The sequence below is a fragment of the Athene cunicularia genome (genome assembly GCF_003259725.1).
Source record: "Athene cunicularia isolate RWA chromosome 1 unlocalized genomic scaffold, athCun1 chr1_part2, whole genome shotgun sequence".
Classification (NCBI taxonomy): Eukaryota; Metazoa; Chordata; class Aves; order Strigiformes; family Strigidae; genus Athene; species Athene cunicularia.
Genome location: NW_020799092.1, coordinates 30,543,451 through 30,570,675, shown reverse-complemented (window position 1 = coordinate 30,570,675; position 27,225 = coordinate 30,543,451). Strand labels below are relative to the sequence as shown.

At 36.8% G+C, this 27,225-nt stretch overlaps 3 protein-coding genes across 6 annotated transcripts in view; 2 read left to right on the top strand and 1 right to left on the bottom strand.

Moving 5' to 3' along the window:
• Positions 1-10,913, top strand: part of SCYL2 (SCY1 like pseudokinase 2) — a 39,381-nt gene extending 28,468 nt beyond the window's left edge. For 2 of the 3 annotated variants that reach the window (XM_026867906.1, XM_026867905.1), the window contains 6 exons: positions 1,021-1,139; positions 1,761-1,861; positions 3,024-3,090; positions 3,218-3,307; positions 4,415-4,534; positions 5,123-10,913. In XM_026867906.1, the coding sequence (XP_026723707.1) occupies positions 1,021-1,139; positions 1,761-1,861; positions 3,024-3,090; positions 3,218-3,307; positions 4,415-4,534; positions 5,123-5,773 (1,148 nt within the window). In that variant the 3' untranslated portion in view covers positions 5,774-10,913. The remainder of the gene's footprint in view (positions 1-1,020; positions 1,140-1,760; positions 1,862-3,023; positions 3,091-3,217; positions 3,308-4,414; positions 4,535-5,122) is intronic. The other variant, XM_026867907.1, reaches the window with a different exon arrangement.
• On the top strand, positions 8,371-18,523 carry ETFRF1 (electron transfer flavoprotein regulatory factor 1). Its single transcript, XM_026867911.1, has 3 exons — positions 8,371-8,381; positions 15,837-15,931; positions 16,028-18,523. Exons 2-3 carry the CDS (start codon positions 15,887-15,889, stop codon positions 16,241-16,243), a joined length of 261 nt encoding a protein of 86 aa, XP_026723712.1. The 5' UTR covers positions 8,371-8,381; positions 15,837-15,886; the 3' UTR covers positions 16,244-18,523.
• A 2,044-nt stretch (positions 18,524-20,567) lies between these two features.
• The window catches only part of KRAS (KRAS proto-oncogene, GTPase), a 26,167-nt gene continuing 19,509 nt past the window's right edge, over positions 20,568-27,225 (bottom strand). For both annotated transcript variants that reach the window (XM_026867909.1, XM_026867908.1), the window contains one exon: positions 20,568-21,355. In XM_026867909.1, coding sequence (XP_026723710.1) covers positions 21,239-21,355 — 117 coding nt within the window. In that variant the 3' untranslated portion in view covers positions 20,568-21,238. The remainder of the gene's footprint in view (positions 21,356-27,225) is intronic.

Here is a 27,225-nt window from a genome sequence, read left to right as displayed (position 1 = left end):
AGTGTTAGGTAAATAGTTGGACTGGATGATCTTTAAGGTTTTTTCCAAACTAGATTATTCTGTGATTATGTAATAGGTGATGGTAGCATTATTTTGGTTTGCTCAAAATCAGCAAGAGGGCATCCATCAGTACTAATTTATAGCTGAGGACAGCGTGTCTTTCACTTTAGTTGGATACCCCTGAATTCTACTTGGATCTATTGACTAAGTGAACTTTAATTTGGAAATGATGCTCTGAAATCAATTTTATATACTTTGTCTCTCCTTTTTTTCTGGAATCATAATACTTTCCATCTTGTGTGTGATAATCTTCTTTGGCCAGGTCTGTTCTAATACTAACCACAGAAAGTGTGGAAAGCTGCTGCTTCTTTTATACTAGTATGTTCAGTGTTTGCCACCAGATGTAATCTATTTAGAGGAATCTTCCTGTCAGAAACGCTACAGAAATTATAAGCTTAACACTGGGTCCCTCGTGCCTGCCAGTATTCTTTTTTCTGTGATTTTAGAACAGATAAAGGCTATGCATGATTTCTGATCCTATGTTTTAACACAGCCCCAAACATTTAGGTAAGAATCTTTGTAAAATGCAATCAGAGAGTAGTGTGATAGTTACTCCTAGAAACTTCAGTATGCCAGGAGAGAACGTATCCCTGGTTAATGCAGTTTAATATTGTAGTGGCGATTTGTCAACTTGTGGTTAACTCAGTTGCTTGTGATAGATTGTAAGATGCATATTCTCAGATAATTGACCAGGACAATACATTGCCTAATATCAGGTTTCAGAGCTGCAAAGTATTACTTTGAACATCCTCTTCTTCTGAACTTTAGCAAAGCCTCTTGCTATAATTTGTTTGTGTTGAGGATGAATACTTAGCTTTTATGATTCTGTTGATCATCTTTGTTCCTGCTTGCACACAGAGACAATGTATGTTCAGATGACCGATACATATAGAGAGTGCTACTTTGTTCACATTGAGTACTAAACTTAACAATTTTTGCTGGTTTTATGTTGTATGTCAGGTATTTACAAATGTACGTTCACTCATAAGAAGTTGGGAATTACCAAAGAACAGCTTGCAGGAAAAGTATTGCCCCATCTGATTCCACTTAGTATTGAGAACAATCTTAATCTCAGTCAGGTAGGAATGTGACTGTTGCATGCTTTTCATGGATAAATTGGTAGAGAATAGATTTAAACTGTTGTCAGAGAAAAATTAATACATTACTATATGTTTGTGTCTATTGTAAAAGCAAACAAACAAAACCAAAAAACTTCCAGTATTACTGTATTTGCATGTCTAAATCTTGTTATTTTTCAGTGGATTTAACTGACTCACTTTAAAATTTCAAAATTAATACTATCACCTTCCAAATACCCTGCAAAAGCAGTTAGCTACTAATATATTTAAAATCCAAATTAAAAGCTAAAGTACAGTTTTAATGTTTCTTCCCTTGCTCTTGTTTGTAAATGTTGCAGATAATGTAGAAGTGCAATCTAATCTGGTAATGTTAATATGTGGGGTTTTTTGTCTGGGTTTCCCCACTTGTTTGTTAGTGACATATACTTTTCACTGTTTCAGTATATACTTTGCTTGTCATTGGGTATCTAACAGAAGATAGTGAAGGTGAAATATAAATTATTTAAAAATCTAAGGTTTATCTGACATTGTGAATTACAAGTTTTATTACAACCTTTTGAGTTATACGTGTCTGAGTTATGTCACTGCAAAATTCAAACTTCTTGTATATTTCTTTCACAGTTCAATTCTTTTATTTGTGTTATAAAAGATATGCTTAATAGATTGGAGGCAGAGCATAAAACAAAACTTGAGCAACTTCATGTCATGCAAGAGCAACAGAAGTAAGTGTTTATTTACATGTGTATTAAAGAAGGAACAAGTGAGCAGAGATAAATTTCAGTTAAGTTTTTAGCAAAAGTGAGAAAACTCTAGCCACAGCAATAAAAAATCTAGGTAATTCTTACTTCAGTAGTTGAGAATTGCCTCAAATAAGCACAGTTTCAGCAAAGATTTTTTTTTTTAGTCCTAGAGTGATAATAGTATGGTGATGTCAGTGGCTTTATAGAGTAAAATCCTTTACTTTTATACGGTTCAATCACAGTTTATTTTTTTAAATCAATAAAAAGACGGTCTGGAGCACATGTTGTATGAGGAGCGGCTGAGCGAACTGGGGGTGTTTAGTCTGAAGAAGAGGAGGCTGAGGGGAGACCTCATTGCCCTCTACAGCTACCTGAAAGGAGGTTGCAGAGAGCTGGGGATGAGCCTCTTTAACCAAGTAATAAGCACTAGAACAAGAGGGAATGTCCTCCCTCTTGTGCCAGGGAAGGTTTAGACTGGATATCAGGAAGCATTTCTCTCCAGAACAGGTTGTTAGGTGTTGGAATGGGCTGCCCAGGGCAGTGGTGGAGTCCCCATCCCTGGAGGTGTTTAAGAGTTGAGTTGACATAGCGCTGAGGGATATGGTGTAGTTGGGAACTGTCAGTGCTTCCGACCTAGCTGATTTTGTGATTCTGTAATAATTTTTATTAATTCATTAAAGGTACTAGTGGAGCTCAGTATGAATTTTTACAGTTTATGTCTTGCTTCTATATGCTAAGTTGCTTTTCTATAGCTTTTGAGAACATTAAACATACTGGAGAAACATAAATATTGCAGCCTTTTAGAAGGAAGCAATATTTGAAGACATTTAGAGCTATTTTATGGAGTCTGATTATGAGGTGAGATTTTTGAGTGGAATTAACTTGGGCTACCCAGAGGCTGTGTCACCCAGTTCAAAAAGGAGGAACTAAGACCATGTGAAATGATCATTAGGAAACCTTTACAATTTAGAATATTAACATTTTTTCTGTCTCCTACAGACATTCTTTAAAAACGGCAGTGCTCTCCTAATGCATTTTTTTGGTATTATTTAAATGCAGAAGAATAATCTGCATTGCTGATTTAGTGTTGTGGGTGTGACTGCAAAGTTATCTTTTTGTAATATGTATACTCTGAACTGTATAGATCTTTGGATATAGCTAACCAAATGAGTGTGTCTGAAGAGGCAAGATCTAATAGTACAAGTAATCAGGTAAGCAACAATATTTTATTGTGTTATGTACAGAAATTTGAAATGTAAAGTTACTTAGTCAACATTTATGTTACCTTAAATTACAACATTTCAAATAACTAAGTTTTGTTTCTTTAAACTTAAACAGATTGACAAGGTATTTAATACTAGTGGAACTGATCTTTTAACTAGTGGATCTGATAGTAAAGAGAATGAGATGTCATCAAAACAGAAAAAGGTGTGTTTTACTTTGTTTTGGAATCCTGTCACGTCCATTCATCTAATACAAGGCTGATACGTTTGCATAAAAAGAGTACGTGTAAATATTTATCATGTTTAAAGATTTAAAGGAAAAGTAACTCCTTTTTGTATAGCAGAGCACCATACGTAGTCACTTGTGAAGGTCCACTGAAAAATGTTCAAATCATATCCTTGAATTTCTGTGAAAGCCTTTCCTTGAAAACAGCTTTGTACAAAGTAGGCAGCAGTTAGGATTACAAATTTTTGATCATTTTCATTCTTCTCAATTATAGATTTCAATACAGCAGTAAAAAATCTACAAGCAGGAGATTTAGATAGGAAAATCAAAATAGGCAACGTTATTATAAAATTACAGAGATGAAAATAAAATGTAGAATTTCACGTGGTAGCAGAGACTAACACTTACAGTACAATTCAAAGTTAAGTGAAAATGAACAGTCAATATGAGTGTAAATACAAGAAGCAAAGAAAAAAACATGACGACTTAGAATATTAAACATAAGCATGAACTACTGTAAAATTATTTTAATACTATTAATTATGTAAATAGATCCCCAGAATCTATGCATTTTATTATTTACGTTTCTAGCTGTCTGAACCCTCTCACTAATTTTAGACTAAGGCAGAATGATTCTGTGATTTTATCCATCATTAACAAAAGTAGAGTTAAAATCATGAAAATCCTTTTAACCAATCTTAAAATAAAATTCCCTTTCCAACTCCATGGTCAATTGCAGTTCTATATCATGTGCTAGTTGGTAACCATATAAAAAAACCTGTGAAAAACACTTTTTCTTATGCCCAACAATAAGATGATAAAGCTAAAATGGTTTTGTTGTGTTACCTCTTTGAGATCTGCTCAAATTTATCATTATGCTACTTTTAATTTTTATTTGCTTTAAGTACTTTTTAGCAATTTGATAAATATTGTAATAGATTTTGTGCTTATCCACTTTCTCTTTTGTATAAATATGTGTTGTTCTGCCACGTATTATTGAAATGACAGACCTATTTATGAAATAAATATACCAAAGTAAGAATAACCATTTTGTATGACTTAGTCTCAGTACTTTTCCTTTCAAAGGCATCACTTACACTTGAAGAGAAGCAAAAGTTAGCTAAAGAACAAGAACAGGCACAGAAACTTAAAAGCCAGCAACCTCTTAAGCCACAAGCAACTGCAATAACACCTCCAGTGAAGCAGGTGAGAAAGAACAAATTACTGCAGTGTTTCTATTAGACTTGTGATGCTTTTTCCTTTCAAGCGCTGTATGCATTTAGCATTTTTTTTCTCCTGCAAGTCACCTTTGTTTTCACAATGGCACAGCTGAAAAAAAATGAATTAAATTTTAATCTGCCTTCCATTTGCATTATTAGCAACATTTCCCAATTTTCAAATTGCAGGAGTTTCCAAAGGTATAATTATTATTGGAAGGCCATTGTTCTAGATAAGGAAAAAGCACATATTAAAAAGGGTTTTGCTCTCAAGAGTGTATTAACTAAATATATAAAGGGCTTGGAGATAGGAATAGGACATGTAAGCAGATGTCACAGTAGTACTTCATATGTTGTCTTACTTGTCAAAATAAAGCTGCATAACAATTAGTTCTAAGTAGCAAAGAATGAAAATAACCCAATTGGTTTTGTGTATAATTAAATTTCATGCCCAGTTCCAGGCAGTAAATTCTGATTTCTAAAAAATTAATGTCACTTCTGCAGGAGCAATGATAAAGACTGTTGCTAGAGTGTTTGTACAGGAAAAGCATTTAACTGCATTTTATGTATTTTGCAGACAAAAGACTTGACAGATACCTTGATAGATAATATGTCATCTTTGACCAGCCATTCTATCAACAAAGCTAAAGTTGCATCTTCAAACAGCTTCACTTCTGTCCCTTCTATGGGTGTTGGAATGGGGTTTTCATCACCTATTGACAACACAAAGAGAAATATAACAAATGGACTAAATACTAATATGGGTTTTCAAACTGCTGGATTCAGTATGGGAGCTAGTCCCACAACTCAGAATTTCTTCAGTGGTCCAAGTGCAACAGGAGCGACCAAGATGAACATTGTACCAACTGCCAATATGCCAAATTACAGTCCTATGAATGCTGCATCTGCAATCTCTCCACTGACACAACAGAACAGACCTCCAGATATGTCTGCTTTAGATAATCTTTTTGGTCCTCAAAAACCCAAAGTTAGTATGAAACAGTTGGCTCAACAGAAATCAAGCCAGTGGGTTAACCAGTTTGTACCCCCACAAGGGTCCCCAAGTGCGGGCAGTTCGGTCTTGGGACCTCCAATGAACATGATAGGACAGCCTGGCTTTGGTATACAGGGTAATCCTTTCTTTGCTCCTCAGAACTTTACACAACCAGCAAACACAATGACAAACAGCAGCTCAGCTAGTAATGACTTAAAAGATCTTTTTGGGTAAAACGTTTTCTCCTTTCAAAGATCAGTGAAATTTGGATCATGGGTAAGCTGATTAACATCTTATTTTTGATTAGTGAAAGCATGACTTGGGGAAACTTTCAACCCAGCAAAGTAAAGACTTTTGCACTGGAAAAAAGACTGGATTTTTCATTCACCTGGTACTGCAGTGGAATTGCGTAAGTGCAAAGTCATCTTACATGCTAAAGATTTCCTATCTCTTTAGTGAACAGCAGAGCACTAAAGGTAGGATGCATATATTCAATCAAAAAAGAAGCACCTAAGTATTGCAAAATTATTCAGAAGTGTACTCAATCAACTCTTATGAAATTTCCTACAAAATTCTGTTTCTTAAATTCAACAAAAATGCCTAGGGGGTAATAACTCTAGTAAATGAAATCCTGCAGGGCAGTCCTTTCAATGTCTGCTAAAGTCTTATTGATGATTTGTGTTGCCCGAATTTGGCACCGGCTGTCATTTTGCCATATGACAGTTTGCAAAACATAGATTCTTACGCTGCCTCAGAAAGTTTTGTTAGCCATGTTACGTAGAAAGACCTCTAACCAGTAACTGTGTAAGAGGCTAAGAAGAGAAAATATTTTGTATTTCTTCTCTTACAAGATAATTAAAATTAATGTGCTAGTAAGCTACAACAAGGTTCAGGAGACATAAGAAGTTGTTTTAAAATTTTGTGCAAGTTTAGGACGGAGTAAGAACACTGCTTCAGTGGTCGTGCTGGTTGACAACCTGTTAGATAATGACAAATACTTGTTACCAGTCCCATAGCAAAAGCAGTATACCACTTATGCAGGATTTTAAAATACTTGTGGTGGCTTGATCACATTTATTGTATATTCCAGTGTTTTCACTAATTTGATACTGCTTCTAACTGGTGTGAAAAATGAATATGTGTAGTTATGGAACCTCATAAAATGAATGTTCTCTGTAAAATTCGGATGTTGAGTGCCCCAACTGTGTAACTAAGTAGTTCTGTGTAGCTAAACAGACTCTGTTTAGTTACACAGAAATATCTTTAATTACTTCATAGATTTTGGCTCCATTGAGAAGATCAAAAAGGGTTGCCTTGTAGAAGTTGCTCATAGTTGTGTGAAAAAGCAGACTGCCATAAATTGCCTTGACTAGAATAAACTATTTCATTTTAATTTTGTTTTAACTCAAGTTCTTGTGAAGGGTAGAGGAATATGAAGTGGGTTCTCAATTTGATTCATAAGCTCTAAAATATATGGTAAATAGGTATTTCAGATCCTTTTTGTTGTATTAGTCCAAATTTAATAAAGCTCTCCAAAAAACCAAACAGTAGTTTCTTATACTTCCCAGAAGGTGTATGTTCAGCTTGCCCATGATAAAATCTCTGCTCTGTCAGGCACCACTGTTGGGTTTTAACTTTTTCTTTCCTAGGAATTTCAGGAGCTTTCTTAGCTACTATTTTGAAAACTATATCTGGCTATTTTGAAAAGGAAAGAACTAGTTACCTTTTTTATTGAAAGCCTACATGCTTTATTTTTCAAAGCCTTTCACTGAAGAAATTGTTCTTTCATTTGCTGCTTAAGAAACCAAAGGGCCTTATGCTGTAAACATGACTTGTATTTTGTTATATTTCCACAGTTCTAAGCATAATAGCATTAAGCATATTTCTTAAAGAATTGTTTATGTATTATAGCTGCTGCCTTAGTCCTATTATTTTAAAGTACCTGGGACCAGTGAAATTGTGGTTTAGAAAACAATACCTAACACATTGTGATGCTTGTGTGCTGTTAATATTCATGATAAACATTGTAGGTTATGTTAAGATATCTGTGTAAACTTAAGATGATACTGGAACTGTTAAACTATTTAAGTTCATTTACGTTTACTAGTACTCTACCCTCTCACACTATTGTCTTCTTCTATGTCAACTCTGTTAGGATAACTTAAGGCAAGCCTTTGAAGAATTACTTGAATCTGTATTCCTCTAAATTATTTGGAAGATAAGTTTATACTTAAAATTAACATATTTTAAGACTCTAGAATGTATTAAATTAATACATCTATGATAAAGGCAGTCTTAAATGTCAGCGTCTTGATCTGGGTTTCAGTCCCTGATCCCCCTGGACTGGGGCCTTTTCAGAACTGGATTTTAATTTAACCGATTGGAGGGGAAATTAACTGAAATAAAACAAAGAACAAATTTTGTATGCTAGACCTCTGAAACTATGGGGTTTGGGGTATGTGCTTTTGGCATGAGCTATCTGATAACATAATCTGATTTGTAAGAACAAAGTCAAAAAAAATCCTACAAGTTCAAATTGAGAGGCTTTTCTCTATGGTGGTAATGTGATGGAATAAGATCTTTATCTCGTTCAAGTAATACTTTTTTTTTTTTCCTACTTAGATTTGAGAACATTATTTTGATTGCTCTTGTTTGCTGCAGTTTTTAGAATGGCCAGAGTAGAAGAATAACAACAATGAAAACTGAAAACGCTGCTTTTAAGTTACAACAAAATTTTCTAGTTATTTAAGAATAAAAAAGAAAAACATAACTTCAGTTAAAATGAGAGGGTCAAATCCCTCTTCCTTGTAGATGCTTCCTGCTTAGTGTGTCAGGAAGCTGGGTGGATATGAAGTTTTCTGATTATTTCTTTTTAACTTAGAGGAAAGAGGAGTTGCAAGAGGTAAGTCACCATGTGCCACTTGGCTCCTGCTACAATAGTTTTTCTTTAGGAAGCCTTGTCCAGTTGATCTCTCCACTTACAAGTCGTCATTCTGAGTCCCTGCAGGAGGCTGGAAGACTCATCCTGTGGCCAGAGTGAATACCATTGTTTGAGGGCAACAGTTGTACTTCACATCCAAGTTGTATGGGAAGGAGTAAGAAGAAGGGGCAATGTTACAAAATGTGAGCATTCCAGGGGCTTTCTGTTTCTGGACTTGGATGGAAAGCAGTGTTAGACCTAGCTTGGCCTGAAGCAGGACTTTCTAGCCCTAATGCAAAACAAAATGGTCAACATAGGTTTGAAATTGGTATCTGATTAAGAAATTGCATTACTGAAAAAGAAATTAAGAAACTGAATTACTGAAAAAGTAATCTGATACGTTCTTTTTACAATGCCTTGAGCAATACTGTAAATGACACAAATTTTCTTCCCTTTGTATTCAGCCTAATTTGAAGGAAAAAATGTGGAAGCCTGGCAGGTTATATAATCATCTTACAGCCTCCAGCCTGTGCCCCCCGCTGTGCTTACCCAGTGTGAGCAGATCCTTATTCTACTGGGAAAAATCGGAGCAAGGTCTGGGTTGAACTGCCCAGACCACTGGTTTACTTTACATTAATTTGTAAAAGAGAAGTAAAGAGAAGGGTCTAAGTTCCTATTTAATTGATTTATCTGTATAATGTGTACTACAAAAGGAGAAAAGAAGTGGATATAGTATAAGCATCAGTTGTGCTTTGGCTGCTCTTGTGAATGCTCAATGAACGTGACCGCACCAAGACAACAGTGTTTTCCATATTAGAACTGTTGGTTCTATTTGGTTTTTAAGTATGAAGGATTTTGAAGCATCCTCTGAAAACTCAGTCTTAGAAAACAAACTAATCCTGCTAGTTGGAAAGGTTTTATTAAAGAGGCTTGAAAAACCTCTGCTGGGGCTGACAGAGAGGAACCTTGAAACTACCAAGTTACAGATAAGCTTAGAAGCCCCTAGGTCATAAGAGTAATCTCACAAGAGGAGAGAAACAGAGAAATGGCACAAGTGTCATTTCAGGGGTGGAGGAGAGAGCAGATTTTCTGTTCCTTTTCATCACACAAGTGTTGCCGGTAAGGCACAGAACAGCCTGTGGAACCTGCGTATGCAGGAGGACAGCAGTATCAGAGGAGTCTTTTGAAAGGTAAAGGAGTCCACCAATTATCTGGGAGATGGGGAGAGAAATTTTACTAATAACATGGATAGAATGCCCTAGTTTTTTTTAATGAAGATACTCTGTCTTCCTCTCTCAATGATGGTGTGAATTAGAAATCTGGGGAAGTTGTGGCTTTACAGGTCTGTACAGATGCTGAGTACCCCAAGTAGAAGGCCGAATTTTTGGATGTACAGGTGCACAACATTTCAAGTCTTATTATTTGAAACTTTCCTTTTCTGTTAAGTTTTGTATTTTTAGCAACACCTTTTTCACATTTATGTGGAATTTTAACACCCCAATGGCCTTTTAAAATAAGAAAAATGTGTGTTAACTATTGTGTTATAACCTCTGTTACAATGTTATCTGTCTGTAGATAGATAAGTGTGTGTATAGATTACTGGATTTTAGATATTTTCAGTTCAGTTGCACCAAAAAAGCAAGGATTACATGAGAAGTTAGATTTGAATCAAATTCCGCAAGGCTTCCATACAGGTGAACAATTGTATGATACTTTTGTTATCTATTCTAAATGTACATGTTTAATCTGCCTGTATCTACATAACTGGAGCAGAAAAGGAAAGTTTTTAAAACATAAGTTTATGAACACTGGATCTCTCATTGCAGATGAAGTTTTTGGACTTTCGAGTGACCTTTGTTTATTGATTAGGTGTTTTTTATTGGGGGTGGGTGGGATATCGCTGATTTGTGCCATTTCCAATAAAAGAAATGTAGGGAGAGGGAAGTACAGAAAAAAATACCCTGTTGTAAATGTGATCCTTTTTTGTTCTTTGTTAAGAGATATGCTGCATTTTATATACTCATTGTGAACTTTTACTCTGAAATAGCTGTGAGGAAACCTATCTGGAGAATTTCAGATGAGTTAGCTGATTTTCAAGTGAGGTCCTGCCTTGTATCTTACTTTCCATTAGGTTTTGACTGCTTTACAAGGAAATTACACAAGGCAGTAAAACCTTGGTTTCATACACCAAATCCTCTTGCCTTCCAGGCCTCACACTTGTATCAACAGAACAAATAATCCCCTGAAGTTGTATTGTCTTTAAATTCTCTGAAACACTTCTAACTGCTGTACAGATTTCTGAGATGTTGTAAATCGAAATGTGTTATAGTGAACTCAGGCCTTGTGCAAAATATTTAATACTTGTTTATTTGTCTAATCATACAGTCTCTGTACTAGTGGCAGTTTGATGTTTTGATTGTAAAACATTAAAATCCTCATGAGGTTTATAAAGTGTTGTTACTGTAGTGTCAGCTGTGATTCATAAATACAACTGTCATAGCATGGCATTAGTGCATAGCTGGTTTACTGGACAGCTCTTCAAAAGCAAATTTATTCTTGTATCATATTTTAGATCAGTTAATATATAAAAGGTACAGTGACAGTTTGGAGAAATTCATATCACTTTGTACTCTGAATGAAGTTGCCTATGGAAATAAATGAACTTTTCATATTTTCATCTTGGAAGATATTTTTATTTAAAATTTCCATAAAATTAATAGTAACTTATGTAGAAAACTTTATCACTGTATATTTTGTTTGAAATACATTTTATCTCACGTAATTTTGAGTTAATTTCTTAGAGTGATTGCTGCTGTCCAGACATCTGTAAAATGTGATCACATATTGACTTCATGCAAAGAATAAAAGTCCTGGGGAAAACCTGATGCACTAGATGTCTCTAAAATTAGCATTTGCTTTTTCTAAAATCACACTAAACCCATGTCAGAATCTGGGGTTCTGATGCCACATAGTGATCTCAATTTGCATTTTCACAGCTCATTTACCCAAAAAACAGTCCTTTCTCTAAACCTGAATTTCAAGATACACAGCTTTGTCAGGATTAGTTTGCCAGTGAGTGCTGTCAGGAAGCTAGTTCTCAGCTTTTTGTATGGTATAAATTGATCAGGTATGAGATATATGAGCTCTGATCTGCTTAGAACCATCACTGTCAGCTGAGGAGAGAGTAGAAGAGAGGGATGAGGTGGAAATGAAAAGGTAGAATCAGGTGGCTCAAATTCCCTCTTTATTTTCATTTGCCGATTATGAGGTCATTCCCATTCCTCCCACAGCTGTATCCATCAAGGAAGTACATGTTATATACCAGCTTTCAGTAAATAGCAGCCAAAGACCAGTGTGAAATTTCAGTAAGAGAGACATACGCCATGGCATCCTACTGAAAAAATGCCTGCCTGAAGTTAGTTGATCGGCAGATCACAGTCCTCATCTGACTTGAATGTGCTTTACCATGGTAATGTTCTCTTTGTCCCCCTCCATTTCTGGACATTGGTAGGATCCATAACTGTTACCTGTGTATTAAACAGAAAGTCTCAAGTGCTGAAACCCAGATGTCCTAGGTTGGTTTGTTGTGGCTTAAAACCGACAATTTCATAAACTCTAATAAATTCAGATAACCTAAGTCTTCAAACAGGAGAAGCTGGAGATCTTTGCAGTTGATTGTTCTTTGTCTGGAATACTTTGATACTGACAGCTAATTGTCTCTGCTTCATCCCTTCAGTATCTCTAGTCCCTCCTTTAGGTATGTCATACACCAGAGCTTTAGGTTAATTATATCAGTGTTTGCAGAACAGTGTTACCTTAACAAGTTTGCAGTTGTGAGGAATGCAGCTCAGTAGGTGTAGGAAATGCAAAGAGAAACAGTTCATTCGATGTTCTCTACCTGTTGCTAGACAGAAATGCACTTCTTTCCTGCATCTTAGAAGCTCCCTGCACTTTTGTCAACAGTTGGAGACCACTGCAGTTACTCAGTAGATTGGAAAACTGGCTCTTAGGGTGACATGGTGAATTGTAATTTGATGTGCCAAACTTACCCCCAAACTTATAAACCAGGAATTCAGAAATAAACTCCTACCCATGCACAAACCCCAAGAGCAGCTAAATAAATACTAGTTATTCAATCTCTAAAATAATTGCTGAAACATTCTAGGCATAAATTCTATCATTAAACTATAATTTTTAAAAAACAAAATCTTTCCTTTTTTCCTCTGTAAGATACCTGCCTACAAACTATATTGTTACGGCTCTAGTGTGGTTTCTTACCACATAATTGGATCTGTGTATCTGGTAATTTAGAATTAGGGTAGATTTGGGTTAGCTATAAGGAAGAAATTCTTCAGTGAGGGTGGTGAGACACTCGAACAAGTTTCCCAGAGAAGCTGTGGCTGTCCCCTCCCTGGCAGTGCTCAAGACCAGGTTGGACAGGGCTTTGAGTAACCTGGTCTAGTGAAAGGTGTCCCTGCCCATGGCAGGGGTGGTAGAACCAAATGATCTTTGAGGTCCTTTCCAACCCAACCCATTCTGTGATTCTGCAATTCTATGATCTGTACATGAGGCCACACTGTCTACAAAAGACTTCAGCTAGGATGTGGAAAGCATAATTCTCTTTGGATTTGAAGATGCTGCTAATGGCCTCTCACTTTTTTCCTCACCAAAAAAAAAAAGGAAGACTCTTGGATGGTTTGGTTTTTTGGTTTTTTTTAATTACAATTTTGTTAAGTTTTTTGTGTTTGTTTGGTTTTCGTGTTGAGGCAGTCTTGGGATGCTTCATCAAACATGTAGGATTAACATTTGCTACAGAACAGCACTTAAAATATAGACACACAGAAGAAAAATACTGATTTCCTGTTAATGCAGTAGCAAAAGCAGCCTAAGGTTGCAGTCCTCACCTCACCAAGCACAAAGTTACAAAGGACTAAATGATCTTTATTCAGTTTTACTCAGTGTTTACACAGGTAACACTTCCATTGTATTGCACATATAATACACTTGCAGTCAGTGTGCCTTGACTCCCCTGACTCCACCTGGGGTTGATGGAATGATACTAGGGAAGAGTGCTGTTCCTGAAGGCAGATGCTGCAAACACAAGGCCCAAATACAACAGATCTTATTTTTTTAAAAAAAAAAGAAGGTTCAGGGAAGAAAGATGGGCTGCAAAATGAATTCATAGCCAACATTATTGTTTATGAGTGGGAGAGATAAGGCTATTTTTTTGTACACATGAGAAAACAAACCATGATATTCTGCACAGGCTCCAACATATGGAGAAAACAAAGAGTGACAGCAGTCTAAACTAAGGTTGAAAGCAAAGGTATAGATGGAAAAAGACATCAAGGAGAACAAATTACTTGCATTTGGTGGTGTATCTATGTACTAGCTGAACAGTAGTATTCTGCCACTGACACACAAACGAAAGAGAATTAAATGAAATGTTTACTTTTTTAAAACATAGAAAACATGAAATGTAAATGGGTTCAGAGTTCTAGACAATGTGAAAGGGAGACACATCCTCCACCTTGGCATCTAGCCTGCATGTTGCACATCAGAGACCTGAATCCCAGGCCCCCATGCCATTACTGGTGAGAGACGAGGGCTTAGAAGGATTCTGTTGGGTAAGGTAAAACAACTAAAAGAGTATGAGTTTCATCCACAGTGTCAGCAAGAGACTCTACTTGGACAGTATCACAATGTAAATAAGCACTAAGGATCAAAGGCATCTGTTAGGAATCCAGTTCTCCTCTTCCACAGAGAAAGGGGTACAGAATGATATCAAACCAGCACAGTAGTACACTGCCCATCCTGTAGAGGTGTAAATAAGGCATTAAAGAAAGAGGTCCAACAAAGCTGACAGGGAGAGACAACAGAAGAGGACTTAAGTCCAGACAGTTGCAAATAAACACGGTGGCATTATGAAGTCTTCCCACCCACTCCACCCAAGTATTCCTAATAATCTCGAAAATATTGTTACAAGCAATCCAATTGATAGAGAACTTAAAAATAATCAAGGAGAACTTTTGCTATTGATCATATAAAACGTGTGTTACAAATACTCTTATTTCACATTTTGATTCTGACTAGCATATTTTCAGATATAAGTAACTACTTAGAAAGCTATTCACTTCACACTACTTTGCATGGCAATAAATGTATACATAAATGTAAATTTGAATACTAAGGTTATCACGAAGCTTGAATACAAACATCATCCTAAACATCCATCCTAAACTGTTCTGTAAAATTAGATGAGATTAACTACTGAAAAAATTATGACAGTAATTTCAATATTACAGAAGATTAGCCACTAACACCTTACTCCAGACCATGATATAATAATTTATCAGGCTAGATTACACTCATGATTATAGAAATATATTTACTTATTCCACTGTTAAAAATTATTGTACAACAAATATATAATTTAGTCCAATATACAATTTGGTCAAAATATGCTTTCTGAACTGACCAATTGATACTGTATGCTACTCTGAATAACACTACATTACATCATGACATGACCTAGAAAAACACAGAAACACCACCAGTCTTTTCTTATTTATAGGGAAACTGCACGAAGTGAAACAAATCTAATTAGACCTCCAAATTACTACAGGACATATGAACAGGTTCTAGGATGCCAAACACCTAGCAGCAAAGCCCATACATATAAAGTTTTAGTCACCTCCAAGCTGGGTTTCACACTACGCAGCCACAGTAACAAACCACAGCACAAGAAATTAGATCGGGGGATTGCAGAAAAGTTAACATGCCTTTCAGGTGATTTTTCAAAGCCTTAAATCTTTTTTTCCACGTACTGGTACTTCAGTAGCCCATAAGGAATGCTTCAGCCCACCCACTTTTTTTAATGTTAGGTTTTACCCGTATGCACTGGCTTCAATTCAGAAGGCATTTAAACGAATTCTAAAAATAAATACTTACGAACGCAGAAGTTGCAGGGATTCCTAGTTTTATTCATATATATATACACACTACCGTATGTGTATATATACGGATATGTATATAAATTGTTCCTTTAGCAGACCACAGACAAAGCAGCTGCCAGTCTAGCAGCCCAGCAGGGAATGGGAAGCACGTAAGTAGCCGAGGCACAGCACAAAGATACAGTAGTTGAAAGCTCTTGAAGTTTCTACATTTGTGTTTGAGATGAGGGCAGGACAGAAGGGGAGAAGAGACGTTAAATGGAAACAAAAGAAGCCATTACTATAAGAGACAGAGTAGAACCAGAAAAATAACAGCAAACAGTGCTCAGTAAGATAAAGGAATCTGGTTAGAAACCATCCCTGTGAAGGATGAGGCTGGTATTTACTCCCATGGAAGGCTAATGTCAAACTGGTTATTCTTCAGGTAAAAAAACCAAAACCAGACGAGAATAAAGAGTTCACTGAAACGTGAGAATGGCCAGTTCTTTAAGAGGTGAAGTGCGGAATCTATACAAAAATGTAAGTGTCTTAAAAGCCACGAGCACTTCCCTTAACATAAGAGCCTTTCACTGCACACTATTTAAAAAAAAACACCTTTTTTTTTTTTCCTTCAAGCTGCTGTACCTTGGAAGGGAGTATCCCAAAGGAGAAGACTACTTTAGAAGCCGTTTGAAAGTAGCTTTTCTAAAAAATAAAGATGTGAAAGATCCTGAAAAAATTAAGCAACTAATTGCACAAGGAGAATTTGTTATAAAAGAGTTGGAGGCTTTGTACTTTCTCCGAAAATACAGAGCTCTGAAACGGCGCTACTACAGTGATGACAATCCATAACTGGTGCTAATGACTTTGCATGTAACAATACAATCCATAAACAATAAAAGAGCTGTAACCTCAAAAGAAATTAAATGTAGATCGTTCCAACCCATCTAAGTACAAATTAATTTTGCTTCCCCTTAAGTAGTTGATTGAAGGATTTGTATTATGTGGGAAACTGGTTTATCTCAACTACTTTTGACCTCCTTGAACTAAAACTTGATGTATGAAACAATTTTGCAGGAAGTAGTGGTAAGATGATTCTGTTTCACTTTGATACACTGAAAAGAGCTCTTACCTGATAGCTGCGTGTTTGAATGCAGATTCAAGGCACTACACTTCTCGTTACTTAATCTGATTTTTGAAAGTCTTCAACATTTAATGATTCATTTCCACCATAAATGAGCACCTTCTCAAAAGTAAATTCTTAAAGATTTTATGTGACATTCAAGAGTCACAGTGGCAGGCTGGTAGAGGTGCTGTCTTTTTGTGTTAGAAAGACAACGGGGTCAGGAAAAGGATGAATTTGAACCATAGTAGTTTATGCACTTAGACCCTGAAGACATCTCCTCCTGCTGCTGCTTTCTGATGTGTTACTGTTGTAGCAGGAATACAGAACTTGAACCTTTCCCCTGGAAGAGAAGTTTGATCATAAACGTAGACTTTGGCTCGACTAGCACAAGCCTGTGCCAAAACTGATTGTATGTACTAGGGTGGGTTGGTGTTTCAGCCCCCCAAGAACTAAATGACACAGGGGAGACAGAACAGAAGAGAGATAAGTAATCACTGCAGTAGAACTGTTGGCAAAAGCAAGTCACCACATGCGTGAATTTCAGAGTAGAATTAAAAAGATGACAAATTAGACAGTCCACTACCTTGTGATGAAATGTATGTGCTTGAGGTTCTAGCACTACCTTGATGTGAAAAAGTCCTTCCACATCAACTTAACTCCTCTACAACATGCTGCAGTTAAAACCTATTCTGCACGAATACGTCTATAGATAAAACTTAACCTACCTTTCTCAATAACTGATAAAAAGAGTATCCAGACTGGTAACAAAGAGCCAAAGCATAAACTTATAGAACAGTAGCATTTTCAAGTTCCCCCCACCCCCCTGGACCAATCAATCCTAAAGAATGTCCTTCATAATTTATGTAAATTTATGGAAGGCATTTGATAGAAGAAAACAAATGTGCACCTAGGAATGGACACAGAGTAGCTATTCAGAGAATTTAAAACTTGTATACCAAATCAAGTCTGCTGTGAGACTCATGAAAAGAAGGTCTCTGGGGCATGACTGAAGACGGTCCAGCCCGAGCAGCCTGCACCACTGAGTGAGAAGTGCAGCCTCACCTGAAGTGAGGCTCTGCTCCCCACGGACCACAGAATGGAAGAGCAGAACAGACTGGAGGCAATGGATCCGTACAAGAAAGCACTGTCAAAGCACTACACCCCCTCTCAAGAGGAAGGGAACACCAGTGGGCAAGGACAGCAGCTTTGTGACAGGCAAGGAGAAGTACAGGAAATAAACTGAGAACAACTGCCAAACACAGGTAATTCACAGGATGCTCCATTATACAGAGATGAGGCACTGAAATTCTTGGGGAGGAAAAGGAAACTGGGACAAACTCACAATAACTATTTTTTATGACATTACAATAAATAGGAGCAGTACAGTTTGACAAAAAATTGACAAATTCCAGATCACCTCACAGCACATACTCCTAAAAACACTCAAAATTTTAAAACAAACAGTGGTCTTTTTTTTTTTTTTCTTCTTTTTTTAACATTGTCTGGTATGACCAACATTCCTAGGTCACACAACCAAATGATGGAAAAACTGGATCACACTTGCATATGTTCCACATGAAATAAAGCACAATGTACAAAATGTGCATGTTTCAGTTTACACTATACAAAAATAGTTAAAATACATTCCAGGTAAACATATTACATTAAGAACTCATTCTAGTAAGAAGTTGGCACTCGAGGAAAAAACAAGAGTATTTTCAACATGAAAACACAAGACAGTGGAATAAAGAAATGTTACCATCTATGTAGCTTTATGTAAACTTGAGACAAAATGATTTGTTTAGAGTTTGATGGTCTTTAAAGATAATAATTGTATTGCTTCATAGCACAGACAAGAGCAGAAATTGTGTGTCAGTATTAGCTTATTACAGAGATCCTGTTACTGTAACAAAAACTATACAGTGAAACTTAAGTTAGCAAAAATTTTAGGACAATGAGACTGGTCAAAATACTTAAATTTCAGTTTTGCGAAAACCAATGATAAAGTTGTTTATCAGTTATATAAAGCTACTGTAAGAAGGTGTTACTCCCTGACACATGGCAATTTAATGTATTAACACGGTAAGTGATTCACATGTTCATTTAGTAGTTGCTATCAGAACAGACAGCATCCAGGTATGTTCTCTGAAAGCATTTCAAATAGGGAAAGACAGAATAATTACGAGATCAACTTGTGCAAGCTGCAATCCAACATGCTCCACCAAATCTCAACAAATATTAAGACAAAACTGCACAACAGTGGCAAGGATGTGTATTTCTTTTTTTTTAAAAAAAAAGTAAATAAGGGCTAATCTAAACATTTTGTACTGATTTAATTAGATCGGTAGCTACAGATCACATTTACTGAAAAAAACCCACTATTTTATATATAGCTTTATATTAGAGTTATATAAATCCAAATTTGATGATTTAAGACATTTCAGCTACAATTTATCCTAAGTTTTTAGTTAAATTAACATAAGGATTTTAGACCAGCCCTAATTTTACATGCAGTGTGACTCAGTTGCCAAAAATCTTAAGATTACTTCCATTTGCCCAAGGTATACTATTTACTTTTGCTATGTTCTTCATATGTAACAGCATCTAAAATGTGCAAATAACTGTCTCCAAAACGTATGAATCTTGGAAGCTGAAAAATTTTTTGTGACATTAAGAATCTGTTCTTAAGATATAATGTTAGGTTCTCCTAATACTGTTTTTCAGAATATTTCATAATCTGTATTTCACATGGAAACTGAAAGGGAGGGGAAGGGGTCTGGGTTTTGGTGGAGGGTGGGGAATGGGGGGCACAGGCAGGGAAAGGCATTATTTCTCTCAGCCACATTGAAATTAAACATGCAGCAATCCAGACATTATATGAGTCACTGCGGTGGGTTTTTTTGGTAGAAGCAAAAGAATACTTTTCTCACATAGTTGCACCTTTGACATCATATAAACACTCCAACTTACACAGGTATATGAAAATTGTACTGTATAAAATTTCCACATAATTGTTTAGGTATATCTTAGGTTAGGGCAATGCTGCTATTACCTGTTCCAAATTTTCCAGTGTCCTGAACTATCCTACTTCAATGTCTTGTGTTTTATTTTTTGGAGTATGCCAGAGTCACATTTTCAAATTTTACTCTGCAGCTTAGGTACTACAAAGAAGTGTACCTTCAGGAAATCAGGCTCTAATGAAACAATCAAACAATGCAACATTTACAGTAAGACAACAGAAACTGGCAGCATTGGAATTGCCAGCTCTTTGTTTAGTGCAAAATAACTAGACTACTACAGTAACAAAAAATGAAAGTTTCTGCAAAAATTCTGCAAAAAAAAAAAAAAAAAAAAAAAGAGGGAGGAAATCACAAGGGAACTTAATCACAGAGAAAGACAACATTAAAATCTTGGTCTAGCTTCATGACAGTCTAGACACTGGAATGCCACTCACCAATCTGTGCAACAAAACTAATACTTCACGAACATCACACAAACAACATTGACTCTGGAAACCATATTCTATGCTGATGATTTGTGCAAATTCCACACCATTTTGATGGCATAGTGGATTTCCAAATTATTTGCATGAAGCAGCTAAATTCAGCCCATTCATTCACTCATCTGATGTTACTAGAATTTATAATTCCTCCCCTATTTTGCACAAAATGGGCATCTGGAAATATTTAATGCCACACTTGGGGGAAAAAAAGAATGGTTTTACTTTGCTATATAATTTAGGATTCATTCTGATTTAATTCTTATGGTAAATTCTGGATCCATGTATGAATTAATCTAAGAATTTGAATCAACTTATCTGTTAAGGCTTTCTAGTATCTCCTAGAGACAGTAAGGGTGAAATCCTGTGCCTACTGAACAAAGCTACTTAAAGATTTGCCACAGGAGGTCAGAAGAGCTAGGATTTCACCTTGGTCTTCAGACATAAAGTTAGTGAAAATCTTAAAACAATGCATTACCAAAGGCAAATCAACCTAATTAGAACTTTTACTTTTTCCATTGCCAGATGTTTATTGTTTGGTTTGTTTTTTTTTTTTTATAGAAAAAAAAGAGTATTTAAGGAGTGACTGTGACAAACTGGTGAAAAAAATTTTGTGAAAGTTTTACTTTACATTCATTGAAGTTGATCTGAAATGCTACAAGACTAGATGCCTAGAAGCAAAATCTACAGGAAGACTATAAAGGCTTCTGGTCTTTCTATATTGCAGTCAGTCAAAAAAAAAAAAAGGCTAAAATGAAGTCTCTTTTGCTAACTGGTCGTTTTTCTCAACCAGATTTAAACCCCAAAAAATTAAAGGGGATGTTAGAATGTGCAGAGCATCATTTCATTGTTTGGTTTGAACACAGAACAGAAGTTCACAATCAGTAAGAAAAATATGAAGTTAGCAACTGTGCATGCAGCAAAGAGTCCTAAGACAGTTTTTGTGTGGTTTTTTGTTTGTTTTCTTTGTGTTGTTTTAGTTTGTTGGTGTTGTTGGTTTTGGTTTGTTTTTTTTTTTTTTCCACAGGCATTGCTAGTTCAAGAACCAAGTCAAAGAATACTGGCACTTTAAGAGGAATGACGTTTCCACTGTCATTTAAAACAAGCATTCAGGTAAAGCTAAGGAGGCAGAAAGTAAAGTAATGCTAAAACAAATGCTAATAATTTAGTGTAATGTACAAAAATTACTTAAGTACTTCTTAAGAATAAGGATAAATTGTATTTACATAATTATACACTTTGTCTTTGTCTTCTTTTTCTTCTTTTTACCATCTTTGCTCATCTTCTCTTTGTGTTTTCTGATTTCTCGAACTAATGTATAGAAGGCATCATCAACACCCTGAAAAAGATACATATGCACACATTAAGATCACATTAACGGACTTACATGCCTGCTTAGTTACAGCCTGTTTTCATCTGGCTGATCAGGTGAAGTCTGTTCTATCAGCAATGTGTTTTGTTGCCTGCCAGAAGAGGTTATACCGTCTCCTCCTTTCTGTGGCTTTTATAACATCCCCTTGAGTATACTGTGGGTTGAAAGAACTGCCAGGGCAACAGGCCTCTGAAGCATTCCTGTTGCTTGGGAAGGGGCGTGCTGGGAAACAGATGGAAGAGGAACTACAGTTGTGTCCTGTCATGCAAGAGGAACACATCTAACTGCATTACTGCGCATGGGCAGAAGGGCCTACAGGAGAGCAGTTTTGGGGAGTGGGCTGCCATTGTTTGAACAATTAATCCTGGTTATAAGCTATTCCTCTCCTGAGTTCCAAGGAGCACTGAAACAGCACCTTGAATGAACTAGTTTGATGCCAGCAACAGCTAACACCTGCCTGTCCTCTCTCAGCTGTTCCCCAAACTGGGCTTACAGCAGCCTGCAAGTGACTCACTGCTCACGGTCTGACCACATACACCATAGGTGCGATTCCATAATTAATATGGTAAGGAAAGTAATTTAGTGTATTGCCCTCTTCTCCATCTCAAAGAAGGCATGTGTTGTTCCACTTAAATCTAGGGTATAGGTACCACACGTTTAAATTATGTGTATATTACCACCACAGAATAAAGTTGTGAAGCATTAGTTAGCACACACTAATAATCACACCAGTTTTACAAACCTTTACCTATGCAAATCAATCAAATCAATTCCACGTTCCAACGATAAACACTTGAGAAATCATTTATTCAACTTATGCAGTTAAAGACATGTGGAACACACTACCTACGGTGCTGTATCATGTACAGGCACTTAAAATCTCCACGGCTCTGGTAGTTAAGCCACGGGCGCAAAAGCTAATGTTTCTTCACACTGAGTGGTTTTCCCCCCCCCCCCCCCGGGAGTAATTATAGCTGACAAAAATTAATTCTGGTTGATAGAGACCAGCATATCTAGAGTACAATGTTTTATTGTATACTTTGTAACAACCTAGTTAGGTGAAAGTTTACTGCCTAGCTTTCACACTGTCCAAATTCCAATCAAGTACCCATCCTGTCAGCCTTTCCATTTAATAGTTTCATTAAATCATTAAGATAAAAAATTATTTTGATACTTCACTGCCTAACTCCTTACATTACCTTTTAGATAGATCAGAAACAGTTGTATAATATTAATGTATCACAGTAGCCAACTGCGCAACTGTAACACTGGGCGTAGAAATTTAGCTCTACAACTGGCAGACACCTTCCTACCTCTTGTCAGTTATACAATGCCTTCAAGCTGCCAATAAAAATTAACACTCTCTTTACTCTTCTATGCCTACTTCAGTAAAAAACCTGAAAGTGAACTCTGAAAAAAGCACAACAAAAAGCCCCAAATCACCAAATTCATTACTGCTTCAGTCAAACACCAAGTGGTGATGAAACTTAATATGCAAAGGCCAAACAACACTGAGGTGTTAAATAGCCTCACTTATAAAACAATGCTCCCAGTATAATGTAAATTTATTTAAAACCTTCACATTCATAAAACATTTACAAATAACTGATGTTCAGTCAAAGTCTTTGGCAGCCTATCTCCTAAGAGCACACTTTTGCAAGGTATTATACAAAATACATTTGCAAATAACTTATTCTACATTTTAAAATATCATTAATTAATATAAAATTGATGTATCATGCCATGGAAGAGTAGCCTTAGTTCTGGAAAAGGTCATGTCTACCATGAATCTTTTGAGATTTAGAAATGCTTAGTATTATTTTACAGAGAGCTAGTGCATTTTGCTTATACCTTCAGCATTAATGCACAAAGTGAGTATTTAGCAGCAATGGAAAACTATCTAGAAGCAGGGATGACTCAAAACATATCTACTGCAGTTCTCATCTCAGCCAGCCAGCCTGGAGAACAGTATTAAGAATCACAACAGACAGAAGAATAGTTTCATTCTTACAACCCAAGAATGGTCTAAGAAAAAAAATCTCTTTTTTTCAAGACTTCACATTTCCTTACAAAACTACCACATATCATTAATGTGTTAGAAAAACACTCAATATGACAGTTGTTGGCTTTCAGTTGTCTCTTCAAATAAGATATGGTAAACAAAAATTGCAATTTAAGTCTTCAAAAGAGCAACCCCTCCCTCAATAAACTGGTTTAAAAATAAAGAGAAAATAACTTGTACAAAATCATATCCAGAGACTATTGCGAGCCTTTAAGCACATGACTTCACAATTAAGGCTGAAATCTTATTCTACGAGTAAGCTGATGATCTTTTAAATACAGTGGTGCTGCAGAATATGAGGGAATTGACTTAGCTTTTGTCCTTACATTTACAACTTTGTAGATGAAGCCTAGCTTTTGTCCTTACATTTACACCTTTGTAGATCAAGCCTTTAAAATTATCAATTAGGTATTTAGTACTTTGATCTGCTCGAGGGTAGGGAGGTTCTGCAGAGAGACCTGGGCAGGCTGGAGCCATGGGCTGAGGCCAACTGCATGAGCTTCAATAAGGCCAAATGCCGGGGGCTGCCCTTGGGCCACAACAACCCCCAGCAGCGCTACAGGCTTGGGGAGGAGTGGCTGGAGAGCTGCCAGTCAGAGAGGGACCTGGGGGTGCTGACTGACAGCTGGCTGAATATGAGCCAGCAGTGTGCTCAGATGGCCAAGAAGGCCAATGGCATCCTGGCTTGTATCAGGATTAGTGTGACCAGCAGGGACAGGGAAGGGATCTTGCCCCTGTACTCGGCACTGGTGAGGCCGCACCTTGATTCCTGTGTTCAGCTTTGGGCCCCTCACTACAAAAAGGACACTGAATGACTCGAGCGTGTCCAGAGAAGGGCTACAAAGCTGGTCAAGGGTCTGGAACACATGTCCTGTGAGGAGCAGCTGAGGGAACTGGGATTGTTTAGTCTGGAGAAGAGGAGGCTGAGGGGAGACCTCATCGCCCTCTACAGCTACCTGAAAGGAACCTGCAGAGAGCTGGGTTTGAGCCTCTTTAGCCTAGTAGAAAATGACAGGACAAGAGGGAATGGCCTCAAGTTGTGCCAGGGAAAGTTTAGACTAGATATTAGGAAGCATTTCTTTACAGAACGGGTTGTTAGGCATTGGAATGGGCTGCCCAGGGAAGTGGAGTCCCCATCCCTGGAGGTGTTCAAGAGTAGGGTCAATTTAGACTTTATGGATATGCTGTAGGTGGGAACTGTCCTAGGCAAATGGTTGGACTACATGATCTCCAGGGTCCTTTCCAACCTAGATGATTCTGTGATTCTGCCACAATTCCTCTTAGATTCAGGCATGGCATGCAAAACTACATTTAGAGTATTTGTGAATTAGAACTGGAGAACTCAAGACAAACTGAGGTCTTTTACTCTTCAGTCTATGGATAGTATTTTAAATGTAAGTAGTTGTTACTCTGTTTAGAGAAGGTCCCTAAAGGCATCAATATTACACGATCAAAGGCAGACAACCTTTCTAGTCACTTCTTTCAGTAAGAAGGGACTACATGCAGCTGACCTTCCTCCCTCTAACAACAGAGTTGTTGTGTGCAAGCTTTTTAGAAAGTCTAAGATGTACTGAGTGCTTTAAATCCAGGCTCAGGCTTAGAAACTCAAAGTTCACTGTGCATGCTTGGAACTACACCACAACTGCTTTAATAAAGGTATACTGGTGGAGCTTGCTTCTCACACTTGTATTTCCAAAGGGCAACTACAAAAGGCAAAGGGTACAGAAAAGTCAGAACTGTTCCCACAGAAAGAGCCTGCTCCTGGCTACAACTTTTCTTTGGAGCACCACTTGGTCCCATCACCATACAGCAGACTGGATATGTAGTTGTAGTTTTACAAGCACATGTGAGACTTGGCAGCTAATCTGGCTACCAATAAGAAACACTAAATTCATAAGGAATTGGGAATTCCTTAATACCTCAGCCCCAAAACCCTTAGTCAAGTTTTAAATTGCAGAAAAGTCTTTTATTATTTTTAATATACTATATATATACACACACACACATACACATATGTATCAGTCACAAGGAAATTGTTTCTATACCTCTGCAGTATTCTATGCAAAAGTCAAATTACAGCTTTAATCAAAAATCTAGAAAATTTTGAATTATAAGAGTTCTAGATTTGAATTAAAACTTTTTCACTATTAACCCAGCTCAAGCTGAATTACATTATCTAGATGTCTAATCTATGCCCTAGAGAAACTTTTGGTTACAGTATGCTTTTTATGTAAAATTTGAATGCTTTGAAAATGGTCTTTTGATTTTACATTATGTTTTAGAAATTTCTTCTTGCTAGTTGGAAATTACAAACAGAGCAAAAGATGTTATGTACTTTGTGCTTTAGTGTGTAACAGCCAAAAGGAATAAGCCTCTTGGAAAGAATCAGCAGTTAATGGTAATCTGGGTAGTCAAAGTTTTCAGTTACTTTGTACAAGATCAATATAAACAAGAAGGCATCCCATAGGCAGCAAGATGATAAAACTGAGTATTCCAAGAGGCAGCAAAACACTCTGAACCACTGTTGCATTTAAGGTAATTAATTAATTTGGTAAGAGATGAATCCCCTTGCATTCTAGCTGGTCCTCAGAGATCAGAGGGGCTAGGGGAGGCTGGACTTATCTCTTAATAGGTAGGTCAATTATGGCCTTAACTAGGCCTGACACCAGATGCGTGAACAGCTCGTATGCTGCAGGTCTGGCTGCATTCAGGAGAAGCAGTCAGGTTCATGAATAGTTCGGTTTATTCTTATGTAACATCTACAGATTCTTTGAGAGTGCCTACGATAAGTGCACAAACAGCAGGTTGGCTATATAGCAATACACACAAGAAATTATTGCAATCACACACACTTAATTCCAGGTACTCACTCAGCACAGTCAAGGGCCTGAATCTTACTAAAAGGTGTCCCTGCCCATGGCAGGGGTGGTAGAACTAGATGAGCTTTGAGGTCCCTTCCAGTTCAAACCATTCTGATTCTGTGATTCTAAGTCATGAAAATCAGAAATAAAAGTCTGCAAGCAGTGATTTCCTTTTCCAAGAATAGTGGCTGTTCATGCTTAATTGTTGTGAGAATCTGGCTGTGCTCTAGAAACTAGACTAGAAAGTGTGTTCTTCTAATTTGTAATTAATCAAGAACCAGAACTGTGCAGAGATCCAAATTTGTAGACTCAAAACCTAGACAGATCTGAAAATCTCCTAGAACACTGGATTTCCGAGTTTGAGATTTTGTCAGAGTTTGGAATGGGTTTCACTAAAACCTTGAACTTCTTTCCTAATGCTAGTGAAGTATGTCAGGTGCTCAGATTATACCTGCGTTCTAGTGCATACGCTCAGGAGTCCTCAACAAAGGCCATTAATAGCTGCTAGGAATATGGATTGTTGATAATGAGCAGTGTGGGGGTTCTGTACCCACTGTTTGTAATTTGTAAACAAAGCAAAAACATTTGGTATTGTGGCTTGTATAAAAAAAGCAAATACTTGAATTTGCAGTCTGATAATAGTTTGGTATTTCACATACATTTGACATAAACAGAAGCCTCTCCCTCCATATGTGAATACAGGTTTCCAAAAATTGAGTCTAAACTTTCTATACTGCACTCTTGTGTTCATAAGCAGGTGAAGTTTATTTTTTGCATCCTTGAAGTGCTGCATGTAGAAAATGAACATACATGTTGTGCAGTATAAATATTACTAGGGTCACAAAGACTATCCTTCAACATATACATGTATTAGGGATTAAGATTAAAACCAATCTGCTTTCAACTGCCCATTG